Below are 27831 nucleotides of genomic sequence, written 5' to 3'. Positions count from 1 at the left end.
CAGCCCGTCCCGCCCCACAACTTTTCACTCATCTCTATGGTTCCCAAACCAGAAGGGTCTGGTGTCACATCCAAAATGTCCGTCTAGTGCACAACCCGCCTAACTGGTTCCCAACCTCGTGGCTCCCGCTCCAGCCTACACGATTTCCCAAACAACCCTCTTGGATCTCCCGCGCGCGAGATCTTCCGTGATGGCGTCACGGGGAGAACGGTAACGCTTCTTCACCTGTGCTGAGGTGGCAAACCCTTATCACGTGACTCTGATTGCACTAACGGTATGTAAAGTACGTCAACAAGGCTTAGCTTTGTGGGGTGACTTAAAAAAACTTTTTTTTACAGCGCGCTTCTGTCGACTGCTTGCTTCACGTGAAGAAATCGTTGCTTTGGTTACACAATCACTGAGAATGGGCGGCGGAGAGGAAATGGGGGTGGGATGTACGTTGGAGGCACCGCCCCGTTAAGTACCTGAACGCTCTGGTTTCGTCGTCACTGTCTGCTTGTATTGCTTCGTGGAGCGGGAACTGGGTGAGGCTCTGCCTGGAAACTGGGACCGTTGCTTAGGCTGGAATCGCACTCTCTGCCGTCTTGTACAGCTCCAGATACACGCCGTAAGTTGTACAGCAGTTGGAACTGGGGATCATGTAACAAGGGTGGGGATGTGGCAGTAATACAGGTAGCTTGTGCACGGTTGTTTGTACGGATTGGACTGGATGGATGAAGGGGATAGGTGGCAATAGAAATCTAGAAAGATTTTTATTTGGTGGGGGGTGGGGTAGGAAAAAGCATGCCATGAATTGATATGCTGATAATGCACATTTATTTTAAGCAATTCACCCTATTCTAAAAGTTAGAAAGCTTCCAAGATATTTAACCAACAATTATCTTATCTGACCTAAATGTGGGCGGTTTTGTCTTTTTAAAAGTATGTCTATTCTATTGCATGTCCAAGTTGAATACACAGTTAAAGTTAGCTTTTTAAAAGCATGCTTTCTAAACATACAAGTCCTCCTCTCTATTTTTGTTTTGTTTTGGTCAAGCTATTTGATTTCCTTTAATATATGGGTCAATAGGGCATTGGCTAGATAATATGGGGAGTGTTTGGAAAGCCTGGTTTGCTTTGTGTTCCTTATTTCTTGAAAGAAACTGAAATCTAAGCCACAACAATTTTGTGGGAAATTATAGTGCATATTAGGGTCTAAATTTTGGTTGAGACTATAAGCTGGTTGTGCAGAGGGTGTGGCTCTTGTACATGAATGAGTGTGAGAAACTAGTATGTTATGTCAATTTCATGTATTTATGTATATCATGCTTTTTATGTGAGGAAGGTATCATTAGGTTATCATGGAGAGTCCAGAGATGGCCATCAGGTTTGCCACTGCTGTGTCAGTATTACATTTCCTTAACAATAAACATTTCAGGTGTAAAAACCACACATATGGAATGGAGGGAGCCCATGGGATATTGTCATATCTGGATATGAACTCTGTGGGAAGGACAGGGTATGGCAAATTGGATGAGTTCCTTTATTCTTTCTGCGCCAGGCAGATGAAATGTTTAAAAGAAGCCAACTCTTCCACAGGAGTGTTGTGGGTTACAGTACTAGGTTCCAGAGCTAATTTAGTACTAGAAATATGTTATTGTCTCCTGAAACCAAAAAGCTCAGGGTGATCTTGAGATGGAAAATGAAATCAGAGAGGCCTCCAAACAAGCAACTGTTGTAGCAATGGATAACTTCAGATAACCTCACATTGATTAAATAAATGGATGTTCCAGTAATCTCAAAGTTTACATTTACCAATGCCCTAACAACAATGCTCTAGAATGGTTGTTCATGGGACCCACTGAGGGGAGGAGACTATGAAATTAATCCACAACTACATTGCCAGAAACCTACTATTAGATGCAAATCTTGTTAAACCAATTGGAAGCAGTGACCACAGTGCCACCATAATTAATAAATATTTAATTGGACTTCCAAAGGCTTTTGACAAAGTTCCCTGCAAAAAGCCCATGAGCAAGTTTAGCAGTTGTGGAATAAGAGGAGAGGGCCTTTTATAGTTCAGCAGAAGGTTAAAGAACAGAAAGTGTAAGTGGAAGTTGGTAGATTCTTCCTATGGATGTAGAGCATACATAGTAAATAGCAGGATCCCACAGGGATTTTTATTGGGACCAATGCTCTTTAACTTCTTCATAAATGATCTAGAATTAGGAGTAAGCAGTGAAATGTACAGGTTGCTGATGACATGAAATTACTTAGGGTAATTAGAACAAGAAGACATAATGCAATACCATAGCTTGTACTAACCATAGTTTAAAAGCCACACTATCGTTGGAGGTTGCAGGCTTTTCAGAAAGTTTTTGCTTCAGCAGCTACACCCAGGGTCTGAACTTCCTTGCCAGGGAGGCTGATCTAATTTCCTTAACTGGCCTTCTGCCAAGGACTTTCTTGTGGAGTTTAGCCTGCTAGTTTAGTTACTTTTCTGTCCTGCAGTATTGTTCTGTTACCTTAACGTTTTAAATTTTAGTTGGCTGTTGGTTTAGACTTTTAAAAAATGGTAACCTTCGTGACTATTATTTGCCTTTATTAAATATGAAAATGGTAAAAATATTAGTATGAAAATGTAGAAACTACAATTTTGAGCTATTATCTGTTTTTGTTTCCTTAACTTTATACCTTCTTGCCTTTCCCAGTGATATCTCAACCTTTAGAGATGTAGTAATATCTATTTCCACTGTAAGGCATTTTTTTGACACAGAGCACTATGGTTTGTTGGCATATTCAGACTTAATAGCAAGCCATAGTAATCACAAACTAGTTTCAAACAATGTTTTTAGATGCTGGATATTTAGTTCCTAATAAAATGTGGAGTTCATGAGCAGGCTCAGATTCAGGTATTAAAACAAGTCATGGTTTCACAGTATATCTGAATTCAGTTGTATTCACAATTATCTATTGGGACTCCTTTTCTTCATGAACATGATACATTATGTTTTGCTGTTATGTGCTATCAAGCCATCTTTGACTTAATTGTGACCCCATGAATGAAAGTCCTCCAGATTGTCCTGTCCATGACACCCCTGATCGGCAATTCTAAGTTCAAGGCTGTGACTTCCTTAGAGATTCAATCCATCTCCTTTTCTCCTTCTGTCTTCAACTTGCATGACTGTTTTTTCCAATGTGTCTTGTCTTCTCATGATGTGTCCAAAGTATGACAGCCTCAGTTTTGTCATGTTTGCTTTTAGGAAAAGCCCATTTGTTTATTGTAGAGCTCTCCTCCAGTCCCATGTTTTGAATGTATCAATTTTCTTCCTGCCATCCTTCCTCACTGTCCAGCTTTCACAACGATACGTTGTGATTGGATGTAGTTTGGATGATCTTGACCTTGGCCTTTGGGTGGGATGTCCTTATACTTGATTTTTCCTGGTTCCTTCATAGAGCCCCTTCCAAGTCTAAGTCATCTTCAGATTTCTTGGCTGAAAGTCTCCCTTTGAGTTGGCAGTAAAGTTTTGTAATTCTTCTGCGGTCAGGTTCATATTTGACTTGCAAACCTGATTTAGTAAAAGCTTTTCTAACCCATCTACCACTAGCATCTTGGGACAGCTTACAATAAAAAATGAGAAGAATAAAACAAAATACTACAGCATCCAACAATTTGAAGTAATAAAACCCCAGTTAAAATCAATTAAACATTAAAATGATGGGAAAACCTGATCTGCTTCATCACCAACTTTCTTAAAATCAACAATCTAGGGCTATTAGTGGAAGCTGTGCAAGTGATTTAAATTTTATCTTTATTTTATTTATTTGGGTATTTTTATCCTCTCCAATTACGTTGCGCATCTCTGGACAGCTTACAAATTCTATTTCAGTATATAGGAAAAGAAATTACAAGTACCTAAATCTTAACTGAACCTCTTAAAAATAGAACTTAACAAAAACAAACTAATTGTGAAAGGTCATCTTTGCTATAAAATGTCATTTTCTATGGTATTTCTCTCCTTCACATCATTGAGAAAAGAAAATATAAGCAGTATTAGTGTTGCCTTTGATGAACATTTGGAATGTTTTGCAGACTGTAAGTGGTACTATTTTATACACAGTTACCTGACTCCCATTGAAGTCAAGGGGACTTATTCCTGACTTAATTTGTCACTTCAGTCATATAACACATGTTTACAACCATGGGTGGTATACTAGCTGCTGGTAAAGAACCATCATGGTTTGGTTTTCATCTAGGTTATATAAACTGTCCAGTTAACCTCTGTCAAAATCATAGTTTGTTATTTTCTTATCCTGGTCTTAGATAGGAATGAGGAACTTCACCTGTTCCTAATATTGTAGTTCCCAATTTCCCAAAGGAGAAAGGTCTGTTGCCTTTCTGGACTGTAGAAACCTTTAGAGTGGTGGCAGTTCTCTGGAATTGTGCATATAAATTTTATGTACATAGTGTCTTAAGAATGGTTGGTAGGTGCAACCATATGTGTAAAAGGGCACATTTTTCTGTGTTCTGTGTTGTTGCATATTTTCACTTTTTTGAGAAGGCTTATGTTTTGTGGAAAAGAACTTTGTAGTGGGTATCTTGGTGGAAGAGAACTATTTCAGTAACTACAAAATGAAGTTAGTAAACTCCATAGACTGTAGATAGCTTTTGGATTTTTTAATATACTATGTCATATTCATACTGTACTGTGTAATAGAGACAGTTTCTTTGAATGAGCTAAAATCTCCAGGGCCTGATGAAATACTTCCTAGAGTAATAAAGGAGGTGGCTGAAGAACCCTTGGAACTATTATCTATTTTCTTTGAGGAATCATGGAGGATGGGGAAAGTGCCAGATGACTAGAGAAGGGCTAATGTTGTCACTCTTTTCCAAAAGGGCATTAAGGAGGATCCTTAATCAGTTGGTCTGACATCAGTTCCTGGAACAGATAATAAAGCACCTTGGAGACAATGGAGTAATTACTAGAACCCACTCAAGTTCTACACCTTGGAAAAGGGAGCTAAATGCATAGTTCCAAGATAGGAGATTCTTAGCTCAACAATACTACAAGTGTGAAGGATTTTGGAATTGTAAGTCACAACTTGAATATTGAGTCAGCAGTGTGATTCTGCTGCAAAAAGGAAATGCTATATTGAGCTACTTAAAAAAAATAGTTTCCAAATCTCATGAGGTACTGGTTCCCTCTATTCAGAACTAGTTAGGCTTCATCTTGAGTATTGTGTTCAATTCAAGGTACCACACTTCAAGAAGGATGTAGACAAACTGGAAAAACTTCAGAGGAGGGCAACAAAGATTATCAGGAGACTAGAAAGAAAGCCCTGTGAGGACAGATTGAAAGACCTGGGTATGTTTATCCTTGACAAGACTGACTATTTCAAAGGCCTAAAAGGCTATTTCAAAGACAAGTGCCAGGATCACCCCAGAGTGCACAACATGGAAAAATTGGCTCCAGTTACAGGAAGCCCGATTCCAGCTGGAACTTCCTGACTATTGAAGCTGTATGGGAATGGAACCAATTACCTAGGGAGGTTATAGGCCAGTGGTGGCGAACCTATGGCACACGTGCCACAGCGGGCACGCAGAACCTTCTCAGTCAACACATGAGTCAAAACACCCCAGCAGCCGAGCTCGGACAACAGCGCACAGAGGGGCCATACGCATGCTCGGAAAGGAGTAGTAGTGTCAGGTGATGATGTCACAAGCCGTGGCTCATTAGCTGCAACTCGTCCGAGCTTTCACATGGCTGGTCAGGGCATTGCCAAGGAGATTATATGCTTGGAATTTCTGTGAGTTGTTTTTTCTAAACTAAAACCTCAGTTTTCAGGTTTTATTGTAATGTTGGCACTTTGTGATAAATAAGTGGGTTTTGGGTTGCAGTTTGGGCACTTGGTCTCTAAAAGGTTTGCTGTCACTGTTATAGGCGATTCCACAGTGGAGGCGTTCAAGAGGCAGTTGGACAGCCATCTGTTAGGGATGCCTTAACTTGGAATCCTGCAGTGAGCAGGGGTTGCACTCTATACCCTTACAGGCCCCTTCCAAATCTACTGTTCTGTGATTCTACATAGATGGTTAAGAAGATGATACTTGGGCCACAATCTGTCATACTGTAGTGCATGTCAATATATTAATATCTGTTTTGGGTTGTGCTCTTATGGTGTTGCAATTAGAATCTCTGATCTGTGCCCATAAACATTAACGTCTTTGAATTGGTTTTTTCTCATCTAGCATAGCAAATGGCGGCACAGTGTGTAACGAAAGTGGAGCTGACCATTTCTTGTAGCAATCTTCTGGATAAAGATATTGGGTCGAAGTCAGACCCACTGTGTGTACTGCTTCAGTACACAAGTGGACAGCAGTGGTACGAGGTACTGTATACCAACACTCTGTTTGCTACTAATGGTTCTAATTTTAATTCAGCTGTACGATCTAGTGTTAGTCCTATTTAAAGATGGTAGCAGTTGAAATGAATAGGGCTTTAACTATCTATTTTTGAGTCCCATTCTTGTCAACAGGTCAGCTCTAAGTAGGATTTACACTGGATGCTATCTTTCAGTTCAAAGGATTTGCCATTAATGTTTGCTCTTTGGGAGCTCTAAACAGATGTTTGTGTATGCATGCCTTAAATGGAATTTCCATGTATTCAATTAGGCATTAAGAACAACTATTTTGCTTCACTGCATATTTTGTTTTTGTGTTTGTCTTTATACAAATAAGGTGATACCCAAGGGTGTCCACTTACCAGCAGAACAGACTTTGCTGGTGGAGCAGTTTCCTCCTCCATCTGCCATTTTTTCTCCCCACAGATCTGCTTCAAAGAGATGGAGAATCCTTGAGCAGATTGTGTTTAGGGGTGGAGGAGAGGAAGGAGAAGTTTTGTTCTGCAAATGAATATGGCATCTATATTTTTCAAATTGTAAAGGAAATTATTTATGGTAAAACAATGATTACACTTTAAATGGAGAATAAAAAATTATTATAAAATGATGGCCTAGGTTCAACCCAGTATTTTCTTGCATGGTACCATGGGAAGGTTTACTCCAGAAATCAACATAAATAAATCAAATAGAATAACCCATTAAAATCCATAGTACTTACGCCTTGTGAATTTCAGTGGGACTTCACAAAATCTAAGCTTGAAGTCATCCCAGTTCAGCATTGGCACTTTTATTGCACATTTCATAACAATTTATAATACAAATATCTATTTAACAGTAAATACGTTCCCCTTTTGGTGTTTCCACAGAATGCAACTTGTGTTGCAGGTAAGACATTTAGGCTGCAATCTTGTACTATTACTTGTGAGTAAGATCCATTGATCTCAGTGGGATTTACCTATCAGTAAGACTGTACTGCAAGAAGTGCGCATCTGAGGACTATTTTTAACATCTAAATGTGAATACTACCTCTATCCAAATCATGTTTACTTGGAAGAAAGTTCCACTGTAATAAGCAGAATTTACTTGTAATTGGATGATCCAGTTGAAATGAACTCGGAGGCTAATGCATTGCAGAGCAGGAAGAATAGTGGTGCAGTTCACCTTTCTGCATTTTTGCAAGGCCATTGTATTTACCCATTTAAGTTAGTGTTTCAGAGGCAGACAGAGTCTGCAGAGGATATACCATGTCCTTGCTTCTGCAGTCTCCTCTCCATCCACCAGGATTCCTCTCTCATCCTCTTAACCAAGGTTGATGTCCTAACCTTCGAGATGCAGCTGGCATGGTTTTTCTCATGCTGGTTCACAGTTCTGATGTCAGAGCTGTATTTCAAATCTTGACTTTTAAGTCTGTCACCTGCTAGAGAATACCTAGGGGCCATTGAATCACTCCCAAAGTGAGCGTACAACTGTTGAAATGTAAAATTCTTTATTCTAAGTATCTTAAATCTATCAGTAGGTGGTCTTTGATAGTATATGATTTAATCTAACCAAGGAAGAAATAAACCAATCAGTGCATCCAATGATTTTAGTGGGGTTCAGCCTGTCTTCAGTGCCTAGCAATGTATTTTAGTCATCCTTTGCTAGTTTACTCATAATTTCCACCGAAGTTAATGTGACTTAATTCTAGATAAATGTGTTCAAGGTCGATTTTCCTTTCTGTTAGTTACAGGGGTGGGGGCTATATTTTGAAAATGCTCAAATATAGTTTAAAACCAGGCATGAGAATGGTCCTTGTATTTCTGTCAAATATGTGATGTACCCATTTTTGTTATTGCAGGTTGATCGCACAGAAAGAATAAAAAACTGCTTGAACCCCAAATTTTCCAAGAGATTTCAAATTGATTACTACTTTGAGTTAGTCCAGAAGCTCAAATTTGGGATTTTTGACATTGACAATAAAACAGTAGAGCTGAGTGATGATGACTTCTTAGGTGAATTTGAATGCACACTGGGTCAGGTGGGTACAAATGCCTCTTGGATATTCTTTGTCACTTTCAGAAGTTGTGGTGTTTGTTTTGTTTACAATTTGTTTTAACTCGCAGAAATGGCACTTGCCTTAAAATTCAATTTATGTTACTTTATTTTTCTTTGTAGTTATATTCAGAAAATAAGAAAACTCTAGAGTGGATATCAGCTTATTCTAGTTCATGTTGTAATTTCTGCTTTTCAGAAAGAATCAAAATACTAATCTATTTTTATAAGCAGTTTATCTAGCATTTGACATAACATTGTTTCATTATCTGTTAACTGTTGTTTAGCACCCCTTGTTGCCTTCTGCCTGTGGACAGGTCTTTAAATATGATGTTAAAATGAAAAAAATTTAAACAGTTTTTAACAAAGCAAAACATATGGAGAAAAGGCACTGCACAAGTGAACTGCACAAAGGCTTTATCTCTTGGGCAGTACAGAAATCAAATTAATAAATGAAACCCCCAAACATAAACATGAGCTACTTTTAATAGTTATTTTATCTGAGCTTTTTTATTTTAATAGATTGTTTCTAGCAAAACACTCACAAGGCCATTAGTGCTGAAGAATGGCAGACCTGCAGGAAAAGGAATAATTACGGTATGAAAACATTGCTTGTTTCTTCCTCCTAATATGTCAATCTGGACAGATTTGGATTCTTGATTATTTTTCTTCCTATAGCAATTCGTGTATTATGGATACTCTCAACTGTGCTGAAATTCTATGGAAACAAATGGACTGCTATCCTGTGGATACTTTCTTAGAAGGAATTCATTCAGCCTTGTGACTTAACTTTAAGTCAGCCTGTATAGGATCACTTCATAAATTGATTTCTCTGATGCTGAAGTCCTATCCATTGCTTAACTTTAAAAAAATAATCAATTTTTCACTTTATGCTTCTGTAAGCTTTAAATAAGACATTTGGCCTGGATCCAAAGAGCTACATGTCTACTTTTTTAGTTTATGCCTTCTAAACAACAGCAAGAAGTATCTAAACAACAATTCCATTTACTTGTGGCAATTTTTTTGAAATTAAGTATAATTTTTAAAAGAATGTTGATAAGGCATGGCAGTTTTGCTCTTCAGAGAAAACAGGTAAAAAATTCCAGTTGGTCCTAAAAGCTTTAGTGTTCTAAAACAGGTGGGAAGTGTTCTCCCCATATTAGTATACAACTTAATGTTCTTCAAAACAAATTGCTGGTTTGACATGTACATTTTCATTCCATCTGTGTGATTGTGCACCTAAAAGCCCTTTTATGATTATGTTCTTACTGACATTGAAACTAGTAGAAATATCAAATTTCTTCCCACAAACAATGTGCAATTGGCATACGTCTGATATTATTTATTAAAGAACTCATAGTTATATTTCATTGGAAGGCAATACATTATCTTAGTGAATATTTATCTGTACTTAACCAGATTACTGCTGAAGAAATTAAGGATAATCGAGTGGTCATATTTGAAGTTGAAGCAAGGAAGCTGGACAATAAGGTATCTAAAGCCAAATCATGTTCATACCTTTCTTGGTGTAAATCCCATCAAAATTGATTAAAATTGACCTCAGTAAGATTGTCCTGTGTGTTTTGGTGAGTAACAAAAATATAAGCCGCCTTAATTCATTAGGCTTTTTTCAGTGCTCTCTGTCACTAGAACAGAAACTGCTTGGCAGATTGGATTCTGTCTGCCCATGCAATTGCCTTCACACTCCTAGTTCTGTTTAGAGCAGGGTTCCTCAAACTTTTTTTACTAGGGGGCCAGTTGAAAGGTGCTGGTGCTGGGCACAGGCCAGAAAGGTGGTGCCGATGGGGGGGGGCACAGGCTGGCGTGGGGGCAGGGTGCACGGGTGCTGAGGCGGGTGCGGGTGTAGTGAGAGACGGGCAAGGGGAGGAGAGGCAAGGCGGGGCGGGCACACACCGTGATGCAGCAGTGGGCGCACGATGCAGCGGCTTGCTCACTTGAAGATTGTTTTCTCCGAGCGAGTCCAAAATGATCCCGCAAGCAAGCCGCCGCCTCCCCCCCGCGCAGGGTGTGAGGCAGGCAGGCACACAGCACGTTGAAAACCTCTGAGGCAGGCCGGATAAATGGTCATGGTAGGCCAAGCAGAAGCCCACTAGTGCAGATTGTAGCACTAGGTCCAGGAAACATGTAACAGCTGAGGAAATAACTTTCAAGTTTTTCACTGGAACATCTGAGATATACATGGAATGCATGCATGCCTTTAGAACACAGTGGTATTACACCAATATCTGAATGAATTAAGAGTAGATTTTTATATTGTGTACATTAGTCCAATGCTCCTCCTCATCCCTTTATACTTCTAAACATTCAAAAGATTGTGTCAGTAGCCCTCATCCCACAATATTGGGTAACTGGCACCCCCTCCCCCCACAGATCTATTTATGTAATTTGCACATAGGTAGATCTACTGATAGACCTTCTAGGACATTGTCATAAAGTTCCTAGGCCAAAAAGTTCCCCAGACTTCGACCACATGCATTTTATGTTTTTGCTTTGTTTTGGTTATGGAAAATGAAAACTTGCCTGAGGAAATTGCATAGGAATAGTTGTACAGAGTATTTTTCCCCAAAAAATAGGCCCCAAAGAAGAGAACAAAAGAAGGTTCCATAGAGATCATCATAGTCTCTTTTTCAAGCTAAGATTTTTAGTTAAAACCTCCAGCAAACAGAATTGATGCTGAAAGAAAGTTTTGCTATGATGTTTTAATATTAATAGGAAAAATTATTATGCAGAGAAATGGTCAATAGGATGAGCACTGTTATGCACATTTTCTCATTTTGCATAACCTCAGGAAGGTTTAAATCTGGAATTACCTGTACTTGCTGAGAGATGAACACCATTCTTATGTTGATAGAAACTTCCTGAGAGAAGATTTCAGCCAGCGCAAAGGTCCTCTCCCTGTTCCCATATTCAGGGATTTATTTATTTATTTATTTGGCATGAGGCACTTTTTACTGAGGTAAAAATGACCCCAAATATGATCAATGCTAGTCTTTTTGTTAATGCAGCGAACAAGCTGCTTTTGTGTAAGCAGAATTAAAATAGAATACATTAGAGGACAAGGATGTAGCATGCATGCATCACGCTTACTCCCATAATGGCAAATCATATTTTACCGTGGTTCTCTGACTGGAACTAATGAGTTTCCCTTCAGCAGAGTTATAGAAGGTGAAACATTACTCTCAGTAGTTTTGGGGAAGAAACATTGTCCTGTTGATGTTTGAGTGGGATATCTTGGCAGGGTTGAAGTCCAGTTTAAGTTGTTGATTTCTTTAAAGAAGCACGGTGAAACCGTGTATATTCCATCATTTCTATATCCAAAGAATACTTTACAATTCTTCTCATGCCTGAAAGAGATGCATTCTGAAATACTTGTGTTACAAATGCAATTCATATATAAATGCTGTGAGCAACTCTGTATAGAGAGTACATCTGCCTTTTTCTCTCTGTTGTAGCGTGCTTATATTTCCTGAAGTACCGATAGCTCTTTTGTTCTTTTCACCACTTTTTAAAAGACCTACCTCTTCAAAATTAATTCTAATTCTATTTTTCTGAGTACAGCCACACAGATTATGTGCAGTGCTACCAGAAAGAAGAATCAAGTAGGCTATACCTGGGTAAAGGGATGTGTCTGATTTGAAGAGGAAGTAATATAAAATAAGATAATTTTGTAATAACAGTCTGCTTTTAATTTCAGGATTTTTTTGGGAAATCTGATCCATATTTGGAATTTCACAAGCAGACCTCTGAAGGAAATTGGGTGATGGTGCACAGAACAGAAGTAAGGGGACTGGATTGGCTTGGTTTCTTTTATTTGTCGGGCTACTTTGGCTGGCAACCTATTTTAATATCTCTAGCTCAGATTTTCCTACTAAAATAAGAAAGAAAGAATGAACTTATTTATATATATTATAAATAAAGATAATGAGCAGCAAGTTGTCTTATAATAAGAGATTTATGATGCTCCTGGATAAGATTAGTGAGAGTTGTTTGAATTAATGAACAGAAGAAGTTAACAAAGTTGGTTAATGTAAAGAAAGAAACTATGATATTTCTAAAAATTATTTTATCCTTGTATAGGTTATTAAAAATAACTTGAATCCTGTCTGGAAGCCGTTTAAGATCTCCCTCAACTCTTTGTGTTATGGTGATATGGACAAAACAATCAAGGTAATAATGTATGAAGGATATTGAGGTTGTCTTAAAACTACATTTTTATGTATTGGTATACTTACATGCCATACAGTATAAATGCATCATGTATAAATATTAAAAATCACATTTAAAAACCGTACTAGAAACTAATAGTGCACATTTACAAGTCAGAGAAAGCCTGGATGAATAATTGCATTTTCAGGAGACATTTGGAACAAAAACATTTTCTGTTCACTGAACTGCACTGCTGAAGGTTTTCCAGAGGGTAGGCACTGCCATGGAGAAGGACCAACTTTGAGATATTATGTGATGATAATCTTCTGGCCATAGAAATAAGGCTTCCTCTGATGATAAAGTCTGGCTGGGTAAGGGGAAAGGCAGTCTTCTAGTTATCCTGGCCCCAAGTTGTTTAGGGCATTGCAGGTCAACAACTTGTCCTCAAACATGTCTTTTTTGTATAAAGATTTTTTATTAAGATTTTAAACTAACTCAAACATGTCTTGATAGCAAAAAGGCAGCAAATATAGTTATCACAAGTGTGATGCAAGTGTAGCTGGGTATCCCAGCAGCCAGCCAAGTTGCTATTTTCTGCACTAATTTCGGCTCCAAACCATGCACATAGAGTAGTAATTGAATTGTGAGGTTACCAGTGCATGGATCACTGTTGGTAGACCTTCCTAGAAATGGGGACTCTGGGCTACTCAGGTCAGTTGGGACTTCAGTGACAAAGATGGATCCAAGAGCACTCCAAAACTATATCTGCTCCTTCCCAAGGAGTGCAAATCTATCCAGAACAGGTGAACATCCCAGTTCCCAGACCTGGGAACTGTTCACCCATAGGATTTGTCTTACCAAAACAAGGAACTATTCATTACATAGAGTACTTAGATGTAGCTATTCATTACATCTCTATTCTGAGAATATGAAACATTGCAAACTATCTCCTGCTGTTGAATAGCCTTTGCAATGTCTATGATCCTAGTCTGAAAATGTAAGAATTTGTTAATATGGAAGCAGCAGCTGTGCTGGTTCCTAAAAGCCTTGAGGCACAGTCCTATGCATGTTTAAACAGGGAAAGTCTTATAACTCCAAACATTTCCCTTTCAGCATGGGTTGGCTGGAGAGTGCTTGGAATTGTAGGACCTATTTCTGTTGAAATATGCATAGGATTCTGCTCTTAATGTCATGAGAATATGCATAGACTGAAATAAAACAATCCTTTATAAGGAACAGCTATTCTGCTTGAGGTAGAAGTCTGCAAGGTTGATGTGATGCAGTTGTGTCTGGAAGGGTTTTAATAAAGCATTCCTAATGCTTTTTTACTACTTAGCATGCATAGCTTATGAAATTCATTGTAGCCTCTATAGTTCAGTTGCCTAACTTCCTTTAAGCCAGAGTGCACAACCATTTCCTGGTGGGGGGCTCAGATTGTTCCCCATAAGCCTCTCTGCAGGCTCAGTGAGCACTAGGTGTAGCTAAACCCATTGATATCATCTGACCTGCCCATTTTAGTTTTTCTCTGTACAGAGGTAGGGACTCTTTCAAACTATTAAGAATGAAATAATGCTCACTCTGTCGTCAGCAGTGTCTTATACCTCTTGCATCTGTGCTGTTTGCTCCCAATCTAATAGCAGGGATAGCTGCAGGGATTCTCTCCAGAATAGGTATCTCAACATGTATTTAAGCCACTTTATATGGAGGCAAGTGAGCAGGCTATGGTGAGGAGCAGAGCAAAGCTCTCTGGCCCTTCATGTTCAGCACAGAAATGCAGGGGGCAGCAGTAGGAAGTTTGGAATTCTCTGTCTCTCCTCTGCCAACCCACAGCAGGCTATTACAATTTAATTTATGTGTGCTTATTTACAGGGCTGCTTTAACCTGTACTAACTTGAATTCACTTCCCAGATTTCCCCCTGCCCTCCTGACTCACTCTGTAGTGCTTCCAACTGCTGCATTGTGTTAGCAGTAAACATATCTTTAAAGTGAAAGAATAAATAGCAAACATTGCATAATGTGTCCATAAGATACATTTTCATAGCATTTTAGACAAGAGACAACTTATCGCCCTACCTACTCACTCACATATCCTAATGTCCTTGAATTCAAGAAGGTTGCATCTGCTGCATGAACTAAAACCCTGTTTTCCTAAATCTGTGCCATGGTGTTAAAAATCTAGCCTGTGACATTGTATCCGTCTTTGAAAATGGAAAAGATGAAATAAGGTCTTGCTACTTTCTAGGAAGCAGTTTGAACTAAAACTATGTTGCTGTAATGATTACTGAGGAACATCATTATGCTATTATGACTTATTAAACAATGTTTTAATGCTTTATGTGTACAGTGTCTTATGTAGCTGGCTATTTCATTTTAGTAAGTAAAATTATTTTCTATCTCTACCTGACCCAACTACCTTTCCACGTGTTAAAATGACTAGGTGTTCAGTCATTATACATGAGCGACTTGCTTTTATATCTCATTACATTATTTCTGGTGTGTGTGTGTGTTGAAGTGAGTCATTGAAGACTTCTGTCAAAAGCATGCATGCATTCATCCTGTTGTAGGTGGGAGACATGAATAACATGCATGTCACAAAGACAGGATTAATTCTGAAGGAAAAAAAAGCACAAGGTCAAATGGCCTACTGTTTTGGGTGAAGATAGTTGTTAAAGTTCTGATAGATCACCAAATTAACTATTACAGAAAATTTAGAAATGATTCTAAGTATAGGTCATCTCCACTTCTCTTTCTCCAAATGCAGCTTCACTTTAATGCTGTGTGCTTTCATTACATGAAAGTCTGTTTGCAATAATTCTCTCTGGAGATAGTAGTGCCTGCATGTTTGCATTGGTGAGGAGTGCATGTGCATGTGTGTTAACTATTTTAAGAAACCAGTCTTAGACTGTAAACCTATACCCATTTACCTGTGTGTAAGCCTAATTAAAACAAATGAGACTTACTGCCGAGTAGAACTGTGCTGTCGTGTACTCAAATAGGGTTGGCAGTGGACCCAAAGGAGATCAGATAGTAACAAAGCAACATTAGCACACACGCTACTTTAATTTCTTCAAAAAGAATATTTTAAAATAAAAGTGGAGATAAATTGGATACTTTTAAGTGGCATACGGAAATGGAGCCATAACAGAAGATTATATATTATCTGTATTTTAATGAACAATCTTACTGAAAGCACAGTGTTACTTCTGTAGATCTTTGTTGATGCATTTTAGTTCTGCCCTTCTAATAAACATTTTGGGGATGATATTTAGGAGTGGCAAGGGCTTGTGATTTAGGATTTTTTATCCTTACTCAGCTAAATTTCATTATTCCAATGTTACATGTATAATATTCTTGATACTTCATGTATAGGTTGAGTGCTATGATTATGACAGTGATGGGTCACATGATCTCATAGGGATCTTTCAAACCACCATGTCAAAACTGAAAGAAGCATCTCGGCACTCACCAGTAAGTCTGTGTACCTTTTCTCATGTTCATTGAAATAACACATCTGTTTGGAGTTTTATAGAGCCTGCACTTCTAGGAAAGGATGTAGTAGTATTTATAGGAAATGGTGTAAAAATAGAGCCACACACAAGTGGTTGAAAACTCTACTTTGCCATGAACTCACTGGTAGCCTTGAACAAGCTGCTTTATTTCAATTTCCATCTGCGTTTCAGGGAAAATACTGATCCTACTTTACAGGACTGTTTTAGAAGTTGCTGAGATAACATGAACTGCTGGAGGGTGGGAAGATACATTTTGTACTGTACAAAATAATTAAAATAAATATATACAAAGAGCAAATGAACGTTAGTGTGTACCTTCTTATATCACACATTCCCCTCTTCTTCCCCAGCCCCCATGCGCTTTTGTCCAGAGGATTATGGGACCCTTAAGAACAGACCTGGTAGAAGTGTGTGTGTGGGGGGGGGGGCTGCAGTGTGGAGAAGAAGAATGTGAAGCAGCTTGCAGCCATTAGATGCAGCTTTTTAACTTTAAAAGAGAAGCGGAAGCTTCCAGGAGCTTAGGGGGCCAATCCCTTCCCCCAGGAATCCAGCTCAGGCCACACTCATGTCCCTGCTGCTCCTTCTTTAAAGCAGTCCCTTTTTGCTCTGGGCCTCCAAATTCAGTAGTGAGACTATTACTACTGTTACTGCTGCTGCTGCTTATTACTATTGCATCATTGTATTTGCATCCCATCTTTTTCCTCTAATGAGGAAGCCAAGGCAGTTTACTTAGCCTAATTGGCCAGTGATCTTCATTAGTGGGACTAGAACCTAAATCTTCCAGGTCCCTAATCAAACACTCCAGTGACCACGCTGGTTATAAGATTTTCCTAAGTCAGCTGACACAGTGGCTGAATCCAAGTGCTCAGCATTATGTGCATGATGAGCTTAGCCTAGTGTGCTTACCACACACCCCTTCTCGGTCATGGGTGCAAGGAAAAAATGTTCACTTCTGTTTTCAGTTAAGCGTGGTGTGCCATTCTATTTGAAGCCAGACAAAGCATGCTTAGTCTTACCTATGGCTTAGGGAAACACAGGATTGGAAACCCTGCTTTAAAATTGGCTTGTTTCTTTCCTTTGAAATTAGTTTTGGCATTCTTCTGTAAAATAACTGCTATCATACCTAACTTACATTTCCTTCTCTCAGGATTGGAAGCAGTTAGGGCATTTAGTTCTGGCCTACTGCTTTCAAGTAATATCACAAGTCTGTCAATTCTTCTATCTGGGAGGGTGGACAGAATACCAGTGTAATAAAATCATTAGTGCTAATTCTAAATAATAGCATAACTGTAATTGAACACAGGGCATTTTGTCACTTTCCTCCAGCTTTTCCCGTGCAGGCAGTATACTGTGATTTGGCAACTAGTGGTGAGCAACAGTAGAGCCTTCTGCGATCAGTGTGATACTTCAGAGCCTCTTTGCCCATGGAAGTGGATTTTGCTAAATTGCATTTATTCCCTGTTCCAAGTAGTAATATGTGAGAGGACCCTAGGCTGCCTCAAGTTCAACAAATGTCTAAGCATGCGTGTCACAACTGATATGTAACCATTGTTGCCCTGCTGCTCTGTTATGTTTATCTAGGTTGAATATGAATGCATTAATGAAAAGAAGAAGCAAAAGAAGAAAAGCTACAAAAATTCAGGCATTGTGAGCATTAAACACTGTGAGGTGAGCATCCTCATGTTGCATTCATGTTCAGGCACTCAGTTTACAGCAGTAAACTGTTCATTATACCATTGGACAGAAACCTCATGTGAAAGTTACAGCTTCAGTCCTGGGGGAAGTATTAAATTATGTTATTCTGCTTGCACAAAGCTATGACCACTTGCTGAACCCCTTTTTTCATGCTTGCATTAGAGCCAAGCTCAATACCTTGATTCTCTTTTTGTAAACTGTTCTGAAAGCTCATTACAACTTAATGAGGCTGAGGGTTGCATGTGTTACTTGTTACATCAGCAGTTGCACTAGCATTAATGGAATAATGACAAGACTCCAGCAGCTTGAGAGAGGTGAATGACAAGTCCCCAGCAGCTGACCCCAGCAGCTTGAGAGAGGAGGTTTAAACTTCCCCATCATTACAAGCTGATATGCAGCTCTGCTTGTAATTATATCTGTGTGTATCTGTATCAATATGTGTGAACCTTGTCCCATCACCCAGCACTAACTGTGACATCACCCAGCACTAACTTGGGCCAAAAAGGTTGTTCAATTTCCCATGAGACATAACAGAGCCCAGCGTCTTCTCTCCCTTCTCTCCTTCCTCACACCATTCTTCTTGGCACATACAGCACCGACCATGGAGGAGGCCTGTGCATATCTTCTATAAGCTTATATAGTTCTTCCTTTTCTGTTCAGTCAAGGCAACATTTAACTGTAGAAAGAGAGTATCAGGAATCTTGTGGCCAGTTCTGATTACTGTATCTGTAGTACACAATGTTAGGGCTCCGTTGTTTTCATTTTACTTGCATTTTAAGTCTCTACTTGGATACATTTTCAAAGGCTATGTCTGGCACACTTGTGAATAGCCCTGTTTGACCCTAATGCACATGTATTTGGATAATTTTAGTTGAAAAGCCTGCTGATAGTATAAATGACTCCGCATAATTAGAGGGGTGAAACTGAGTTCTGGGAAAAAATCTGTTATCCTAAGTGTATGACTGAGTCTTTTGTGCTTTCTCTCCAGATTATCATGGAATGCACTTTCCTTGACTATATCATGGGAGGTTGCCAGCTGAATTTTACTGTAAGTAGACTATAACTCATACTTTAATTGAAGAAAGAGGGCCATATCCACTTGAGAAGAACCAGTGCAAGAGATTTATCATAACATAAGATAGGCAGAGATGCAGCAGTTGTAAAGATCCTCAGCAACAGTAGCTGTGATTCAGACAGCTGGCCAGGGAACCTATGCACTCAAGGTTCAGAAAAGTATGGAGCAAGCATGTTGTGTGCACTGGCTTTATTTCTGCCTGGCACTGGTGGGTGGGAAGCTTGTAGTTCAGAAGTAAAAGTACATATGTACAGACACTCATTATTTGTATCACAAAGGTAGCTTTGGATAGTCAATGTCAATCTCCATCAAAACTCTTGCTGATGTAAATGTTTGCAAACTTAAATGTTTATATTCTGTTTTCCAAGTTGCTCAGGTTAGCATTTTAGGTTCTTCTCCTTCCCCATGTTATCCTCACAGCACCCTATAAAGTAGGTTTCACAGAAAGATCAACTTATGACGGTGTTCCCTCAAATAGACTAACCTGAGGAATTTTTTTTTCATTTGATTTTAAGTTGAGAGTCTGCCATACTCAGTAGACATGCTGTTTGGTTTTATCTAGTTTTTAAACAGTAATACTAAAATTAGGCTAATTGCACAGGAAAACCAACACTTAATACATCTCCTATCCTTTATTCTGCATAGTCCTACTATTGACCTGTATTCACACTGCTAATGAGAGGCAAAGCTATCTTAACACCAGTGATGTATTGTTTTGAAAGGTTGGCATTGACTTTACTGGCTCTAATGGAGATCCTCATTCTCCACACTCCCTACATTACATCAGCCCAAATGGGGTAAATGAATACCTGACTGCTATTTGGTCTGTGGGGATGGTCATCCAGGACTATGATGCGTAAGTTTTCCTTCTATATTTGTCAAACGTTTACGTTTTAAATTGTTTCACATATTAACACAAGTTGACTTGGGGTGGGGAGCTTATTTGGGCTGAAAAGCAACTCATAAAAAATAATTAAATATAGGGTTGAATGCTAAAATAAGTTGATGTAAGGAAGTTTGCTGAAGGATGGTTTTCCATCCCCTGTAGCCAGTTGCAACTGCCAAAAAGCTTCTCCTGTCATAGGGCCCCCTGACCAATGCACGACAGCAAAGAGAATCTTTCTTTATCCATGTACAGTACAATTCTGCATGGGTCTGTTCAGAGGGAAATCCCATTGGATTAATAGCATTTATTCCCAGGTAAGTGAGTTGTGCAGCTCACTAACTAATGATCCAAACCATTAGGTAAACAAGTGACATCCTTACTAAGAGAGAAATGAAGTACCGTTTTGAAAAATAGTCAGAGTTTCATAATAGTACTAGCAATACATTTGCATCTTCTGTTTCTGAATAGTGCATAATTGAACTTTTTTTTCATAATTGCTTTCTCCAAATTGCTTTTACAGAGATAAGTTGTTCCCAGCTTTTGGCTTTGGTGCTCAAATCCCTCCCTCATGGCAGGTAAAGTATATGCCTTCAGAAGATAATTCATCCCAAAAGGCAGTTTAAAAATCCATTTAAAAAAGAAAATGTAATTACATAATTTGGTGGAAAGCTGCCTGAATAGAAATGGATTTATTAAAGAATCCTCTTTCATGTGTTCACAGGTGTCACATGAGTTCCCATTAAACTTTAACCCATCAAACCCATTCTGCAATGGTAAGTTATGAAATTTTAGAATAAGGATCTCAAAGGGTGCCTGACATTTCTAGGCTTATAGCTAATAGTGTGTTGATTTTGTATTTATAAAATAGTTCCATTAAGATTACATGACTAGAAGAAATGCTGGTAGATGTCAGCTGGAGAGTGAAATTTTACTGATCAAAAGTTTCTGGTGTTTTTAACCCAAAAATGTTTGCAGCAAAAGGTTGTAGATAGGGAAATAAATTATTTTTAGAAATGTTCACAAATGTAGCACCTCAAATAAGAAATTCTTAAGGCAGCTGGTTAAATTATGAAAACTTCATACATGTTATTCCATGAAGTTTGCATTTGTGCACATTTCATAACTGGAAAGTTAATGGAACTGAGTGCAAATGCTTTATATAGTAATGAAATTCTCTCTTTAGTACTGTGTTTCAGAGCACTATTTCCAACTTCTTGGTTCTTGAATTCCCACAAAATCTTAGTGATAAGATGATAGTTTCCCAGATTTCCTGGGAGTCTGCCTTTCTCTGATATTTGACTAATTTATTCAATTACCTGTTTGGTGCTGAGGGTGGGGGAGGGGCTCAGATAATTTTTCCTCCATAAGTACTAGCTGTTTTAGATATAAATGCTTACTGAATCTTCAGTGCATTAGAAGTTTCATAAAGCTGTGCAAAGAACCATCAAATTAAAATGTAGTGAGGAATTTTCATTTATTTCCTCTAGGAATTCAAGGTGTTGTGGATGCATATCGGGTGTGCCTCCCTCAGGTAAAATTGTATGGACCCACCTACTTTTCTCCAATCATAAATCATGTGGCTAAATTTGCTGCTGCAGCTACTCAGCAAAGAACAGCTTCAGTAAGTACTATATTGTTAACTGTATGGTTATGTGCACTTTTCCTTTATACTGGGGATAGAAAGGGACAGAATTGCCAAGCTTACCAATAATGGAGAACTGATTTCTACCATGAGATTCATTTAACAATAATTTGTTCCTCACAAGAGAAAAGAAGTTTGGATAAACATAATATTTAAAAATGTCACTGTAAAATTAAGTGATGTCATTGTAGCCATTTGCCAAGCTAAGCAATTCAGTACAAAAATGTGTAGACTGTCTTTCTTTTTTGTTAGATTACATATTGGAGAGACATTTTTCAAAAGGATATCCTAGAACTTATTAGCCTTGTTTCAATTAACTTACTCAAAAATGTCCAGCAACTTGAATATATAACTAATTGCCCATGAAATCACAATATCTTGCTTGAGTAAGCATGCTAGAGTTTAATGTCTTTCCATGAAGGAAGAGTGCATCCAACTCTACACATGCACATGTATAAACTGACTTGCAAGGCTTTTTTCCTAGTGGAGAACCAAGAGCCCACAAATTTCCTGCTCAGAACTGGAAAGGGAGGCAGAAGCTTTATGCTTATAGATGTGCTGGGCTTTGGAAATACTCTAAGCTTATCTGAAGCTGAGTGACATGGACAAAAAGCTGTCCCCTAAACCATTTTAGACCTAGGAGGAAGGCAAGGGTCTGTCCCTGTAGTTGTGCTGGAAATGCCTCTGAAGTCCTTCGTTCCTGCCCAGAGCTCTGCATTTATGGATCCTTGCTTTTTGCCTTGGTTTAATAATTCAGAAGCCTCTAAAACATGGTGCTGCTTATGCAACACAACTTCCATTAAACTGAGTGGGAGGCCAGAGCAGTGGTAAGCACAAAACCACAGCTAAGTGGCAAGAACATTTGGAATATTTTGACTGCCATGAAGAGCTATTGTGGTGCAGTGGTTAACAGTGTGAGACTGGGACTCAGGCAGTCTGAGTTCTAGTCCCCACTCTTCCATGGAACTCATTGGGTGATTTTGGGCTGGTTGCAGACTCTCAGCTCAACTTCCCCCACAGGGATAAGATTGAGAGCAGGAGGAGGAGAAAGATGAAAGCCACCTTGAGTTCCATGGAAGAAGGGAAGTCAGGATTACAAATAAATAAATTCATTTTCTTAAGCTGCCTTAATTGCAAGCATCAATATTGGGCATTGTGAAGGGGCAAATAATATTGTCTTGAAAGTTTTATAGGCCCAGAGAGTTGCTCTGGTTTTGCAAAAGGATTATTTTTCTGGTGAATGCTTGCGACTCAAAGTAAATCAAATGAAGCTTTTTTACAATTGATTTGGTGGAATATTACTTCCATTTCCTACTTTATTTCAGGAATATATTTCTCATCTTCCCTGTTTGATAAAGTATGTATTTGTTCAACAGCAATATTTTGTTCTCCTGATTATCACTGACGGAGTGATAACAGACATGGATGAGACCAGATCTGCCATTGTTAATGCTGCCAAGCTACCTATGTCCATTATCATTGTTGGTGTTGGAGGAGCTGATTTCAGTGCCATGGAGTTCCTAGACAGTGACAGTGGAGCTCTGAAATCTCGTTCAGGAGAAGCAGCTATTAGGGATATTGTCCAGTTTGTGCCATTTAGACAGTTTCAGCATGTAAGTATTGTTTCTAATGGACATTATGCTAGTAAGAGAATATAGTATTCAGCCTTCAGCTTCTTTCTACCTGGGCTGATCAAAAGAACAATGAATGCTAAACTTGGGTGTTTTATTCTGAGTTAGTTGATAAACAAGGAATAGATAGAACAACATTCCTATAAGCCAGAAGGTCCCTATCGGATGCCTGAAGATCATCAACTGAATATCTGATTCAAAAGTTTAAGAGAAACCTGAGCATTCTTGCCCATACAGCAGCCAGAATATTGCAAGACTCACTGTTATTCATTAGCAGAATAGCACAGCAGTGGTTATTTGATAGGGTAGCAGCTCAGGGATCAGGCATGCGCCTTTTGTAAATGCACCTGTTACCTGTTCTGTGCCTATAATTGCTGTTTAAGAAAAAAGACAGACAGCTGGGAGAAGGTAGGAGAATAATTGATTTGTTTTCATTAAGGAACTGTTTGATCAAAATGTAGAAGTAGTTGAGAATTAGCCATAATGTAGGAACTGAGTCATTTGGCTAGTGCATTGTGTGAAGAGAAATCACTGTTGTGTCCTCTGTGTGTGTGTGTGTGTGTGTGTGTGTGTGTGTGTGTGTGTGTGTGAGAGAGAGAGAGAGAGAGAGAGAGAGAGAGAGAGAGAGAGAGAGCGCGCGCACTACCATAGTGTCCAGTTGCATCCAATTAATACGAAAAAGCTGATCAGTCACCCCGGAGTGAAATAGCTGGGGATCACAAGTCTGGATCACAAGTCTATTGCATAAATACCATCTTATTTATGGCAATTTTATTTGTTGGATGAAAGTGAAACATAAACATTATTTTGTGCTGTAGAAAGTACTTTTCAATACCTGTTTGTGTTTCAAATCTTGTAATAGGATTCTGCACATTTTATGCTTCATTTCTTCTCCTTTCTGAAAAGCTGAAATTAATGCATCCCCATTCTTTATTTTCCAGTACTTGCCTGGGAAACTGCCTGGGCAAGGAAGGGAAAAATGTTTGGTCTTTATATGCTGATTTCTTGCCACTGTGTGGTGTACTTTAAACTTTCTAGTTAATAGTTTGCTTTTCTCACTCTCTAACTGGGTTCACTTTCTATGAAAGTTGGATCCTGCTTATAGCATCATATACTTGATTCCTGTAATATATAAGGATTGTCCTTGGAGAAGTAGTTCAAATTAGTATGTAGATCCTATAGGCTAAGGTTCAGGTTATAGATGCTAGGGGAAAATCCACTAATTAAGCAAACTCGGTTGCTTAATTTTTATGTTGAGTTACAGCACTGCACCACGGCAAATTATATGGGCATTACATACAAATTATTCTTTCTGGGTATTCTTATTCCCTGAGATCTGCCAAGCACTTGGCACACTACCTTTAAACACATAAAGCACACCAGCTTTTGAGCAGGTAGGAGCTAGTCAATACTTAGTGAATAACCCTAAACCAATGGAAATAGGCAAGTAAGAGTGAGTGAGTGAGTGTGTGAGAGAGAGAATGGGAGAGAGAATGAGCAAGCTTCCGTATAACTTCCAAGAGTAGGTAGAATCAGGGTAAACAGGGTTGGGACTGGTTGAAATCTGGATGAGTGACTTAATGTTGCGAACTACCCAGAGAGCTTTGGCTACGGTCAGTATAGAAAATGCATTGTTATTATCATCATCATCATTGTTGTCATAATCATCATCAATAATAATTGTCTTCCCAAGTCACTTGGAACTTGGGAAGATTATCCCCATGTGTTTTGTTTGTTTGTCTTCTGACTCTCTCCTTTGTTTAAGGCTCCCAAAGAGGCTCTTGCCCAAAGTGTCCTGGCAGAAGTGCCACAGCAAGTAGTGAACTACTTCAGCACATTCAAGCTCCAGCCTCCAAACAGGCCTACAACCAAGCAAGCGGAGAGCTGAGCAGGAAATGCAGGCGTCAGTTCCTGAGATGGGGGAATCCCTGTACCACCTGCCTTTGTGGTGCCAGTGCAGTGTGGTGGAGAGAAACGCCTTTTGAATGCATTGCATAAGACATGAACTGTAAAGCTAGCCTCACTTACTTTCATTCTGAATTGCCAAAGGTGTATTTTGTTTAACAGTCCATTGCAGATGAGATTAAAAAGTAGTTCAGGCCTACAAAAGTTACAGTATACATCTTCAGGAAAACTGGAGTCCTTTCTTTCCATATTATTTGCATTTTTAGCAAATACCTTCAGCACTGTCTCATCCCAAATCAGAAGCTGTTTTTGAAAATGCTTCCTTGTATTTTGTTGTGAGCAAGCCACAATTATACATATTTCTCCTGGTTTTATTTGTGTGCCATCAGTGAAATTGTTTTGGCTGATTTGTCTAAAATGATTGTGCATTGTGTAATAGATGAATTATGTAAACTTGGTCCAAACAGGAAAACACAAAATCAATGCTAACATGCATGCATGTGCTTTCTTCCAAGACCAAGAGTGCCTACCTTCGGTGCCCTTGTTTCACTTCATGTTGACATTATCCTGGCACTACAATTGTGTTATAGTGAGGTGTCAGGTTGATTTTTTATTGTGACCAATAAATGCCATATCTACTTTTGTGGATAGTAATTCATTTTGAAATATTAGTTGTTCTAATTGAAGAGGTTATCGCTAAAAGTCTGTATGTTCAGTGGGTCTCTTGTAGCAGGCTATTGATTACTTTCAGTTTTTGTTATGTAAACTTTGCACGCTTTTGCATAACATTTTAAATTTTGATCAGTGGTAGCAAAGCCAAGCCACCAGTGACTTAGTCATTGAAAGGAAAACTAAGTCCCTGAAATGTAGAAATACGTTGTAGTCGGCTATTGTATAATCATTATTTACTGGATCATTACTTCCTTCTTTCAGAATAAGCTGCGCTTTGACTCCAAAATCGACTCCATATGTTGAATGATGCCATTATTCATTAACCTGATTTGCCTGAACCAAACAACACACAGCCATGCATGAGTGGGAGGGAGTGAGCATGTTGCATGCAGTATATGAGCTTCTGCTTTTGTCCAGCAGTGCACAGTCAGCTGCTGTAGGTTGCTGAATGCCTGAACTCAGACCTCTGGGTTATTTAGGGGCTCAACAACTGCGCAGTTAACCTGTGGTGTGTTGTTTGCTGTGTTGTATGGTTAACTGCCTTGTTTATCAGTTTTCCTTGGCCTGTCACACTCAGCCACCTATACAGGAGCCAAATGTGAGATATTGAGTAAAAACAGAAATGACAGTGTGCCCACATTCTCCTTCTCCCTCACCCGTGGATTGCCTTACATGTGTGCTGGTTCATTTTCATTCTGAATTTAGCAGTCCTGCCAATATCACTGTATTTTATAGGGAAACCCTACAGTAAAGTCTTATATTCTCCATCTGGGATTTTACTTTGTTTGCAGACTTGTCACTAGCAAAAGAAAACAGTATTTTATACAGGTTCTTATCCCCCATGCACTTCATTCCTTGCAGTATCTAAACTTTGCTGCACCTTTTCTTAAGACAGGCCATCTCACAGCAGTAGTGTGGTCTCAACCTTGCAAAGTTTATAATTGACTGCTAAATTTATGTGGTCTTGATCTTTTGAACATCTCCTGGTAACTTAATTCTAGAGCAAAACCTTTTAAATATTACTAAAAGATTTACTTAGTAACAAAGTTTATTTTACTTTGCCACTCCCTGTGCTTTTTCAGCATGAATTTCTTGACAACACGTTAGCACCACCTTGTGGTAGAATATAATTACTGTTTCTGTAGCAGAAGGAACACCTACTTGTTACTATTTCCTATTTTCAAAGCAGAACTGTAGCTCTGAGGAAAACATTTTGTATTATGGGCTTTGCGTGAACTGCACCAGACCTTTGAGTTCCCTTTTCTCTGAAGTCAGGTAGTTCTAGCTACCTCCTGCTTTTCTACTTTTAAACCACATCATTCACATGGGCATGTAAGCTGCATGTGTACATGTGAAACAACAAATGGAATCTATAGAAGTCTTTAAGCTGAGGTGTGGTGTGTACATAATGAATTTATGTACTGTATTCTTACAAAAGGGAAATACCAAAAGCTTTGGCTGGAATCATGATAAGCCAAAACAAACAGAACAATAGTTTCGTTCTTCAGAATGAATAGGAAACTCAAAGATGTTCCTTGCCCCTTGAGTTCTTTGCATCTGACTGTACAGGACCTCAGCAGTGCAATATTCAAAATAAAAGGTGTCATTAAGGATGCTTGGATGGGGCTTATGCTTTCTGACTGGAAGATTGGGATGCTTCAGGATTTGGCCATGACTGCAGCCAGGTTTTTAACTGGCTAATTCAAAGGTGCACGTGTAAGTTAGTTGGCAGGGTGGTGCCATGGCAATCCAGTAGGAATTGTATGCATGTATGTATGGTTACAGGGAACAAAGAGGGGAAGCAAGTATGTTCTGTTACTCCTATCTCTCTGTGGCAGTTCCAGAATATTAGCAACTTTCCTGGTACCTTTTCAGTCTGCTTCATTAACCAAAAATGTATTCTTGTGCAAAGGTAATGCCTTTGGTGATACCAGTTAAATCAATAGCATGCCATACATTTGCCATACATATTTCAGAAAGCTAGAACATCTGAACCTGCTTTGGAACAAAGGGTAGGCAACCTGTCTTCCTTCAGATGTGTTTGATTGCAGTTCTCGTCTGCCTCAGCCACTGTAGTCAATGGTCATGGGATGTAGTTATCATATTTAGGGGCTGCAAACTTGCCTACCCTGTAATATGCTGTTACTTGTATAATACTGTTTCCTATATTTGATGATGATAAATGTGATAGAATCTTAGTGCCATACAGAACAATTTATTAAACTCCTCATTCTTCCTAA

The 27831-nt window shown here is 38.9% G+C and overlaps 1 protein-coding gene across 5 annotated transcripts; it reads left to right on the top strand.

Moving 5' to 3' along the window:
* The first annotated feature begins 89 nt into the window (after positions 1-89).
* On the top strand, positions 90-27831 carry CPNE3 (copine 3). Of its 5 annotated transcripts, XM_044423926.1 has the most exons (18): positions 91-210; positions 339-607; positions 4877-5070; positions 6227-6366; positions 8216-8395; positions 8932-9006; positions 9829-9900; positions 12125-12208; positions 12508-12597; positions 15946-16044; positions 17667-17753; positions 18769-18828; positions 19578-19711; positions 20262-20316; positions 20463-20514; positions 21229-21362; positions 22760-22996; positions 24780-27831. In XM_044423926.1, exons 4-18 carry the CDS (start codon positions 6235-6237, stop codon positions 24900-24902), a joined length of 1614 nt encoding a protein of 537 aa, XP_044279861.1. In that variant the 5' UTR covers positions 91-210; positions 339-607; positions 4877-5070; positions 6227-6234; the 3' UTR covers positions 24903-27831. The 5 variants fall into 5 exon arrangements, with proteins under 5 accessions (XP_044279862.1, XP_044279860.1, XP_044279861.1 ...); XM_044423927.1 differs by lacking the exon at positions 339-607 and having other exon boundaries at positions 90-274; XM_044423924.1 differs by lacking the exon at positions 4877-5070.

This window comes from Varanus komodoensis, unplaced genomic scaffold (genome assembly GCF_004798865.1).
Source record: "Varanus komodoensis strain SLA01 unplaced genomic scaffold, ASM479886v1 scaffold14_1, whole genome shotgun sequence".
Classification (NCBI taxonomy): Eukaryota; Metazoa; Chordata; class Lepidosauria; order Squamata; family Varanidae; genus Varanus; species Varanus komodoensis.
Note: the sequence above shows the minus strand (reverse complement) of the source record. Positions and strands in the feature narration are given on the sequence as shown.

Excerpts from the sequence above, each read along its gene's own strand:
- CPNE3 (XM_044423925.1), top strand. The coding sequence starts at position 6,235 with ATGGCGGCACAGTGTGTAACGAAAGTGGAGCTGACCATTTCTTGTAGC. Across the intron at positions 18,829-19,577 it reads GTTGCCAGCTGAATTTTACT|GTTGGCATTGACTTTACTGG; the intron begins GTAAGTAGACTA and ends TTGTTTTGAAAG. Across the intron at positions 19,712-20,261 it reads GTCATCCAGGACTATGATGC|AGATAAGTTGTTCCCAGCTT; the intron begins GTAAGTTTTCCT and ends TTGCTTTTACAG.